This window comes from Chiloscyllium plagiosum, chromosome 7, assembly GCF_004010195.1.
Source record: "Chiloscyllium plagiosum isolate BGI_BamShark_2017 chromosome 7, ASM401019v2, whole genome shotgun sequence".
Classification (NCBI taxonomy): Eukaryota; Metazoa; Chordata; class Chondrichthyes; order Orectolobiformes; family Hemiscylliidae; genus Chiloscyllium; species Chiloscyllium plagiosum.
The window spans coordinates 41,890,323-41,900,928 of NC_057716.1; the positions used below are offsets into that span (position 1 = coordinate 41,890,323).

The 10,606-nt window shown below is 37.6% G+C and overlaps 1 protein-coding gene across 1 annotated transcript in view; it reads left to right on the plus strand.

The window, feature by feature from the left end:
• cwc22 (CWC22 spliceosome associated protein homolog) overlaps positions 1–9,344 on the plus strand; it is a 113,292-nt gene extending 103,948 nt beyond the window's left edge. The window contains exons 18-21 of the mRNA XM_043693495.1: positions 3,291–3,418; positions 5,456–5,557; positions 5,659–5,885; positions 8,355–9,344. Of these exons, the coding sequence (XP_043549430.1) occupies positions 3,291–3,418; positions 5,456–5,557; positions 5,659–5,885; positions 8,355–8,944 (1,047 nt within the window). The 3' untranslated portion in view covers positions 8,945–9,344. The remainder of the gene's footprint in view (positions 1–3,290; positions 3,419–5,455; positions 5,558–5,658; positions 5,886–8,354) is intronic.
• Positions 9,345–10,606: the final 1,262 nt, after the last annotated feature.

Sequence of the window (10,606 nt, forward strand, 5' to 3'; positions counted from 1 at the left end):
TCTTCACAGCCTCCCCACACACTTGGACATCCTGACAAACAGCTAGCCTATTTGCTGGACTACAAGTCCGTATCCCATCCCCCTGCCAAATTAGTTTAAAACCCCCACCGAAGAGTGCTAGCAAACCTACCTCCCCGGATATTGGTGCCCTTCTGGTTCAGGTGCAACCCGTCTTGCTTGTACAGGTCCCACCTTCCCCAGAATGCAGTCCAATTGTCCAAATACCTGAAGCCCTCCCTCCTACACCATCCTTGCAGCCACGTGTTCAACTGCACACTCTCCCTATTCCTTGCCTCACTGTCACATGGCACCGGCAACAACCCAGAAATGACGACTCTCTGTCCTAGCTTTTAGCTTGCAGCCTAACTCCCTGAGCTCTTGAATGACCTCCCCACCCCACTCCAGCATCTTTCCCACCACTGAGGTCAGACTAACTGGTCTATAATTTCCTGCTTTCTCTCTCCCACCTTTCTTAAAAAGTGGTACAACATTAGCCACCCTAGTTGATCCATCACTTCTGTTGTCTCTTCCAAGTAGCACATTGATTTTAAAATTCTTGTCCTTTTTAACTCCTTCCTTGGCCTCATCCCCTCCTTATCTTTAAGCTGCTCTGGGCCCACGAGCCTCCTGTCTGAGCTTTCCTAATTCTTGCCTCTTGGGCAACCTCAATTTTAATTGATCCATCATTGTTGACTGGACCGAAAGCTTCTTCAGCCCTCAGCCCTGGAATTCTTTGTCTAAATTTCTTTAACTTTAACACTCTTGCTTCCTCTAAGATGTTCCTTGAAAGCTTAGTCTTTCAGTAAACTTGTTATTGTCTGCCCTAATCACTTTAATTGGCACAACATCAAATTTTGCTTTGTGATGTAATGTTACATTAAAGGAGCTGTACGAACATTTTATGAATCAGCAAGTTTTAGTAGTGCCAATGTTAAAACATGTCAATTGAGCTTACAACAACAAAATTTTCTACCAGCTAATATTTTGCTTATGCCTTAACTATCTATTTGCACTGACGTCTGAGAGGTAAGTTCAAGGATTAGTCAGTTTCATTCAGTCAGGTGCAGGGGAAGAGCTGCATGGAGCTAGCGAGCTGTAGTTAGCTGGCGCAGGGAGGTCTTCTTCATAGCTGCTATGCTGAATGTTTTAATTGGTCCAAAATTGTAGCAATACTTTCCTAAAGGAATTGCATGTTATTGAATCTCAGTGAGTTTTGAGAAGATTTGTAGCTCAGATTGAGGTTCTGGATGTAGGTTTGCTCGCTGAGGTGGAAGGTTCGTTTTCAGACATTTTGTCATCGTACTAGGTAATATCATCAGTGAGCCTCTGGGTGGCATGGTCTGCTTTCTATTCATGTGTTTAGGTTTCTTTGAGTTGGTGATGTCATTTCCTGTTCTTCTTCCTCTGGGTGGTAAATGAGATTCAAGTCAATGTTTTTGTTGATGGAGTTCCAGTTGGAATGCCATGCTTCTAGGAATTCTCGTGCGTGTCTCGGTTTGGCTTGTCCTAGTTGTCCCAGTCAAAGTGGTGTCCTTCTTCATCTGTGTGTAAGGATTCTAGTGAGAGTGGGTACAATGAACACAGTCTGCCAATTTCTCAGCAACAGACCCCAACAAGCAGACAAAACACGTCCAGAAACCCCAACCCATTCTCCCCTACATCAAATACATCTCGGAAATGACTGCCAGACTACTCAGACTTGGTATTATGGTAGCCTACCAACCCACCAATGCACTAAAACAGCAGCTAATAAACTTGAAAGACCCTATACAGACAACAAGCAAAACCAATGTAATTTACCAAATACCTTGCATGAACTGTAACAAACATTGCATTGGACAAATAGACAGAAAACTAGCCACCAGGATACATTAACATCAACTGCCCACAAAAAGACATGACCTACTCTCATTGGAATCCTTACATACAGATGAGGAAGGACTCCACTTTGACTGGGACAACACATTGAGCCTAGGACATGCCAAACAGAGACTTGGATCCCATTTACTACCCCCTGAGAAAAAAGAACAGGAAATGACATGACCATTCCAAGGAAACCTGAACACATAAATAGAAAACGGGCCATGACACCAGTGCTTCATCCAGAGGCTCACTGATGATGCTCGCCTGTATGGTGACGAAACGTCTGGAAACGAACTTTCCAGCTCAGCGAGCAAACCTACATCCAGTTGAATCTCAGGTTTGGTGTATTGAAATATGTAGAAGTTATAACAGAAAACTGGCACAACCAATCTGTTTCAGTGTATCACTGTGATGCTCATCCATTGTACTCTCTCTAATCCAAACCCTTTTGTCTCCCATTTATCAGCCAGGTATCTGACCTGTTTTTAAACATGGGTATCACGTCTACTTCAGACAGTCATTTGAACAGAGCATTTGATAATTTTCTTTCTTAAACTTACTTCTGGACTAAATTTCTTGTATTTAAATTTAAATCTGAGGCACCCACTCAAAACTACTTAACTGCTAATCATCACTTTTTGTGTTCTGTTTCCTGTCGCAAAGCAATTTCAAGCATAATTTCTCTGTTGAACTGAAATTATCCCAAAATCTGAACTACTTTAATATTTGTATTTTCTCATGCCCATTAGCCTCGAAGTGATTTACACAGCACTATGATTGGCTCAGTAAAGTTTCTACAATGTGGAGCTCAAAACTATGCATGACTCAAACTGTCATCTTAAAGATTTACGTAATTTCATAATCAACTTGTATATTCTGTGCTTCTGACCAAATAAATATGAGGGTGTCGTTAATTTGATTTAATGCCACTATCTTTGTATGTGTTTGCAGAAAGAGGATTTGATGGAAAGTCACTTTTACTTTTTCGGGTTTTCATGTTTATTTGAATGTGAAGGGGAACAAAAAATAATTGCACAGTTCTTTCACTTCTGAGAAACTCCAACTGCTTTCAAGTTTTGCAGCTTTCACAAAATTAGTTCAGTATGGCACTTTAATCTACCCATTTTGAAAATTAAAAGTTATAGAACTTGGATCTTGGCTCATTCAGTCCATAGGAGGTGAGCAGCCAACATTCCGGTTACCTACCTGTCATTAACTTATTAAGAGCAAGTATTTTTGAATAATTTGGAAATATGATGTCGAAGTATTTTGGACCCTTGTTTTGTGATTATTCTCCTTGTGCATTATATATCTCAAGTTTATGATGTTGCTGTAAGATGCACTGTTGGAATTTTTAACAAATCGGTAAATGTAGCATAACATTTAGGTTAAAGTCTCAGTTCAGTTTTCCTGCCTTTTTTTTGTAGGTATTAGATTGTATCCATTTAAGTGAAGAAACAACAACATCTTCCAGCAGAATCTTTGTGAAGATTCTTTTTCAAGAGCTTTGTGAATATATGGGGCTACCCAAATTAAATCAAAGGCTACAGGACATGTAAGTGCAAACTGTATTGCATGATAGTTTGTTCTTGTTAGACTTAAATCCTTCCTGTAATAACTACAGCAATTAAGTGATCTGGTTCCAAAATTTATATTTGTTATTGATTATGTTCAATTGAGAAATAAATTTGTAATAACTAATATATATTTGGCAAGTGTGCCTGTCAACAGGTTGTGAAACAGAGTTTAGAAACCTCGTTCTAATTTAAGATATGAAAAAGATTGGCAAAGGCCGGTCCTATATTCAATGGAATTCTGAAGAATTAACTATATTTGATACTGAGGAGATTTGACAGGGTGGATGCTGAAGTGATATTTTCTCTATGTGGAACAGAATAAATCTAGGGCATGCAGTTATCAATAAAGAAGATTAGGAATTTACTAGAATCTTGCACTTTAGAGTTCATTGGAGGTGAGGGATTAAATAGTTTCAAGACAATGATGAGTTAACGGATCGATGAACTGTGGCGTTGAGGCCATAATCAGATCAACTATCGTTTTACTGAAAGACAAGAGGAACGAATGGTTGAATTTGTATTCATGTCAATGTCCCACTCTGAATAATTTGATTGAACTTCCCTGAACTGAAATCTCTCACTACCTTTAGCTCACAAGTAGAGGAGAATTCCACATTGCTGTATATTTTCTTGTAAGAAAGCAGGAAAATCCTTTGTAGCCTTGGTTCAAGTACTCACTCGTTTTTGGTTTAGAAAGTTATGGGCACATGAGGTTTTAAAACTTAAGTGGTCTCTTTTTGATATCAAGTAATTTGAATTAATCTGTTAACTGCTAAGCCACTCCACAGATGGCCCTGATAAGAAATCCTATGTACCTTAAATAATCTCCATTGTAAACAGCAAGCACAGTGACTTGAAATGAAAGCAAAATACTGTGGATGCTAGAAATCAACAGACAAAATGCTGAAGGATCTCACAGGTCTGCCAGAATCTGTGGAGAGAAAAGCAGAGTTAATGTTTTGAGTCTGATATGACAACGTCAGAACTCAAGTCCAACTATTTCTCTCATGAGTTCAAATGATTTAGACATTTGCTGTGGAGTCAGTCAAGCCTGAATACCCCTTAGAATACTTTGACAAACTCCCAAGAGTTGCATAATTACTGTATTTTGAAGTACACCATTTACATTCTGAAGGGCTTATTTTGGGGCATAACCAGTGTTCTCAGTAGGCAGCACAGGTCCTTCAATATCTCTGAGGGTTCTTTCCAAATGGAATTGTGGGTCTACCTAGAAAAAATGGAACTGCGGTAGTTCAAGAAAGCAGCTCACCACTGCCCTCTGAAGGGCAAATAGGGATGAGCAGTAAATACTGGCTCAGTCAGTGAAGCCTACTTCCTGTGAATGAAAACTTTTTAAAAAAAATTGAGGATGCAGCAGTCTAGTAATTGGTCATTTGTAGAACATGGGACAAACAGGGATTATGCTCAAGCAACCTAGCCTTTGAGATGTGTATGTCAACCTTACAAGGATCATATGCTACACACAACACGAGGTTATAGTCGAACAGGTTGATTTGGAAGCACTAACTTGTAGAATGCTGCTCTTTCATCAAGTAGTTGTAACCTAGTATGAAATTTTTAACTTTGTCCACCCAGTCCAACACCAGCTCCTCCACATCATGGCAATAAATAGATTTACAGAGAAAATAGATCATAACTCTGTTTAAATGATGACAATGTTACAATTGAAAGAAACCATTTCATGTGCAGAATGTTTTTAAATGTTGCCAAGGCAAACTGCAATATACATGGAATTGAATTGAAATAAATTTACATCTGAAATTCTATTTATGTAAAGTTTGAAATTAAACAGTTCTTTCCCATCTCAATTGGGAAAGCTACTTCATAAGACAAAAACAATAAATTCCTGAAGTTTGTTGTTTAACTCTTGAATATATCTACTTTTTTTAATTGAAATATATAATTTGATTATTGTGAGATTCAAAAAACAGAAGATTGACATAATTTCATGATTAAGATTAAATTAAGTTTTTATTAATAAATACTTTTCGCAGGACATTACAGCCTTTCTTTGAAGGTCTCTTTCCCAGGGATAATCCACGCAATACGCGATTTGCTATCAATTTTTTTACCTCTATTGGTCTTGGAGGATTAACGTATGTATACCTCCCTAATTCTCTTTATTTTTTTTTAAACCCAATATTTCACTTCATTTGTGTTTGGCTCTAATAATAATCATTTTATGCATCTACTTCAGAGATGAATTGCGAGAGCACTTGAAAAATGCACCAAAAATAATAATGACCCAGCGGCAGGATGTTGAATCATCAGATTCTTCTTCATCCTCATCCTCGTCTGATTCAGATTCTTCCACTGATTCAGGATCTGAAAGCAGCAGCAGTAGCAGCAGCAGTGACAGTGACAGCAGCTCTGGATCATCGAGCGACAGTGACTCCTCATCTTCCAGCAGCAGCAGTGTTTCAGGTTTGTACTCTTTCACTGTGTTTTTGTCCTGCTGCCCCACACGCCCTCTCCAAAAAGAATTTGATCCATGCTTCCCTTTACTGTTTAAAAATACAAATAATCTTTCTCCAACATTGCTCATGTTGCTGTTAAAGTTATGCCTAAATGTTTCACAAAAGCCATGTGTTTTCCCAAATCTATTTTTCCAAATGTGATATGTTTGGTGACTGGGTCTGTAATGTGGCTTCCAAAAATTCTTAAATTTAGGTGTGGTGTATTCAGATCCTGACAGTTTCAAGAGCCATTTCACGTCTTAGCAATGTTGGAGCTGAAATCTATTGGACGTTGTTTTGCAAAGACTGTAATTCAGGTGCAGGAAGTTGGACGTTTGTGCTAACTGAACAGATACAGGGCACAGGCTGTACCACATGGTTTTCCCCTTTCCTTTCCCTCTCACTGAAAGTATTGATTGTTTGTTGAAGGATCACTCCACGGCAGCTGTTGTCCTCAAACTGCTACCACTAATTAGTGAAAGCAGTTACTTAACCTCCCTTACCTGAGAGGGGCAAAGACAAATTTATTGCAGGCACAGTGTTCCCTTTTGCTACATGCTTCCATTCCAGTAGTGTTTGTGGTGAATTCTCTGAATGATTTTGGTCATCTTATTATTTATCAATATCATCAATTATTTAGTTATTGCGTAGTTTCACTTTTGTGCAGTGAACTGAAAACCTCCAACATTCTCTTGTGCAATCAGACAGACAAAGTGCAAACAGCAATCATGAGTAAAATGTTGCTTTTGATCTTAAGTGAATACTTTAGCCCTGCAATTCAGTTTGACAGTATACTGTATATTGAGAATAGGAGTTTGGCAGGTAATTTCCACAGTTGAGATGAAAAGTTTTAACAATTTATATATTCTGTTTAGACCGGACATAATTTAATTTGTTGATAGGGTTTCATAAACTCTTGGGAAATTGGTTATTTGCACAATGCACATATGTTAACATTTTCACCTGTTGAGTCAAAAGAACAAGTTGGCATTTATGAAGTGCTGTTTAATGGAGAATAGCATTCATTCATGTAATTCAAACAGTTTCCAGCTCTCTAACCTTTTCAAAAGTATATAAATGTAATTTTAAATAGAAATCTGAAAGTGAACTAATACCATCGGAAATTTAGTATTTTCAATCTCTTCGTTTGCTTTGTGGTAGACAGATTGTGACAACTTGAATTTAACTGATCCATTATAGTGAAGAGCAAAAAGGGAAAATTTGTATCTTTAGTTAAGGCACAGATGGCTGTTATGTGGACAAGTGCAAGCGATGTATCTGTTTGACTTGACCTGAACAGACAGATCCTTAATAGAAATTGGATTTTTGCAACCTGTCAAACTGAACATGGATGAGCTGCTTTACTGTTGTTATTTCTGTGTGCTCAATTAAATTGATTTTCTAATGTACCTTTGAATTGATGTTCCCATTTGTCTTCTGAATTTTAGAAATGGATATTGGAGAGTTAAGAACTTCATGTTATTACAGTTAAATTTGTTTTTAGCTCTCTGGCTAATATTTTTCATTTGCAGAGACAGGTAATATTGTAAATTTATCTGAGAGATGATAAAAAGCATCAAGCATGTAAATGTGCCCCAAGGGGCAAATTATTCTGAATAGATGAGTTCCATTTACTTCTGGTGTGGTTGGAATTGAAGAAAATGGATTGAAGACTCATTAAATACTGATAAATTTTGGGATTAAATAGGCACTTAGGAGATGAAGAAAGTAATGTAAATTCATGCATTTACCCACAGTAGTCCTGAATAGCTGCAAGCAATCTGTTGAAACCACTGTTCATATCCACTGTCTTAATAAATCTGAGCCATTGGGAAAATATCATTTTGTAGAAAGTGGTTTTACTTGTCCTTCCCCAAATGCAGCTTGATAACATGCAAGTTACTGTTGCATCTCAATTGCATTTTATCTCAGATTTTGAATCATGCAGAAGGACTGAGTTAGGGAACTAAACGGCTCAATCTATTTTAACACATTTTTCTGGCTTGTTCTGGAGAACCATATTTCTTTCTTTTCTCCCTGGCCACGATGTAAATTTCATACTTACTATTTTGATAGTCCATTACAATGTGAACGACAGTTTTGTTACTTAGAGTTTTGTCATAATAAAATAAAGTGTTGGTGCATGTTGAATTATGATGCTTCAGTTATTTCTTTGGGTTTGTAAGTTCTAATTGAAATTGTAATTAAAATACTGCAATCAGCAGTTAAGTTGAAACTCAAATTAGCAGGCAAACGCATGGATGCTAAATGACAACTTCTAATCTGGCATTAACAATTTATATAATTTAACTTCTATTTGAATTTGAAATGAGTTTTGTATAAATCTATATATATATATCTATTTGTGATAAGGTAGCCGAACAAAAAACAACATTAAACACATGCATTTACAGTTAATGACTTTTTTTCTTAACAGATGATTTAAATTCAAAGAACAAGAAGGTACAGAATAAAAAGAAAGAGCAAGAAAAGGCAGACAGTAGAAAACAACCAAGTGACAGGAAGCGATCTGGAAAAAAGCAAGAAAGCAGGTATGGTGGCAGCAGTGAGGAGCAGGATAGCAAAATGGATAGAAACAGTGGCAGAACTTACAGACAGTCCAGAGAGAGAAGAGATGAACCGACCCGGCATGATCAAGAGGTACACGAACGAGACCGGACATGTTCTGATCGGGACAAAGGTCGTGACAGAAACAGAGATTTCACAGATAAACGTATTGAAAGCAGAAAAGACACAAGAAACCATTCTCGTTCTGAAAATGACCGAAATAGCACCAGGAGTAAAGATAGCCAGGATCACTACAGTCGAAGAAGAGAAAAGTCAAAATCTAAAGAGAGAAGCCGCAAGGATATGACATCAAGAAATAGTGAGGAGGACCGGCCAAAAAATGGTGTGGATAAACGATCAGGAAAGCATGACCGTCAGGAAAGCAGATATTCTGACCGCTCTAAGGATTACAGAAAGGACGACGATAGGTGCAGAGAAAGTTCCCCAAGAAGACACTAAACAGAATTTACAGTGCTGTTATTTGGGAAAACTGCATTGCCAGAGCTCTTGGGGAAGTATCAATGCCACAGCGAAAAGAGAAGGAACCACCCGTCTTGCATAGAACTGCTGATGTGTACGTAGTTTCCACTGGAACTTTACAAACTGCTATTTCCAGTTGTCATATTTTGTAATTAAAAAAAAATCTGCCTTTCAAATAAATTCTGAGGAAATACCCTTCAAACAATTTTCCTTTTGGACAAATCTGAAAGATGAGCAGATTTATTTTGTGGACAGTGATATCTTTGATAATGCATTTATAGAGGATTTGACATTCTCTTGTTCCATGTAAATGTTTTGTTTGTCAATTGAAATAAAAATCGTGCAGATATGTCACACCTGTGAAGAATTTTATCAAGTACCTATATCGTTCAATTTGTATTATGTTTTGGTTTTAGTAAGATCTCTTTCTACTAATAATGAGTAAGGTCAAACAGATCTTTGAGTTTGGTAAGTAGATGCATTGTTTTCTTTTGATTTTAAGGAAATACTGTGAAGTTAATTATGTACACAAAGCTTGAATTTGAGAAAAGGTTATATCCAGCATAGAATTTGTTTTGCTCACGGTTAATATGTATATTAGATTTAAAAATTATTACTTCAAAGTGCCTTTTGTGAATTAATGGCGATTAGCATTGACTGCTGTAAATGTTAGGGTGGGTTGGTCAAGTTAGTATAAGTCAGTTCAAAGCATTAACTTTGCACTACAGCTTAAGCTAAAGGTATTAACAATACTTAATAATACTTCCTTAAAATGCAATTTTTCTTAGTGTATCATTTCACCAAAAAGTTTGATTTTACTTTTACATGCGTAAAATTAGTGTTCTGAGCTGTATTGTGGAAACCAAAATGTTGCTATTTACTGATGATATTTCTCAACTGAATCAGAGAATCTCTGCTGTGTAGAAGGAGGCCATTCAGCCAATCAAGTCCACACTAACCCATCCCCTAACTCTGCATTTCTATGGTCAATCCACCTAACCTGCGCATCTGTAGTCTGGGAGACTCACCCAGAGGAAGCCCATGCAGACACAGAAAATGTGCAAACTCCACACACACTGTCTCCTGAGAGTAGAACTGAACCCGGGTTCTTTTGTGCTGTGAAGCAGCATTGTTAATCCCAGTACCACCTAAATGTTGAGGACACCTCATGGTGTTCATAAATTTATATGTTTAGGAGGAACGATTGGTAAATTTGTGAATGTCACCAAAGGTGCTGGTATGTTTGACAGTGAAGACTGCTATCTGAGATCTTGATCAGTTGGACCAATGGACTGAGAAGTGGCAGATGGGGGTTAATTTGGATAAATTTAAGGTATTGCATTTTTTGTAAAACAAGCACGGTCAGGACTCAGTTAATGATAGCACCCTGGTAGTGTTTTTAAAAAGAGAGACCTGGGGTTTAGGTACATAGTTGTTTGAAATTTGCATTGCAGGTAGACAGGATGGTCAAGCAGCCACTTAGCATACTTGTATTCATTGCTCAGGCAATTGATTGTAGGAGTTGGGACGTCATGTTAAGATTGTACAGGATATTGGTGAGGGCAGTTTTGGAATACTGTGTACAGTTCTGGTCGGCCTGCAAAGGATATTATTAAATTGGAGAGAGTTCAGAAGAGATCT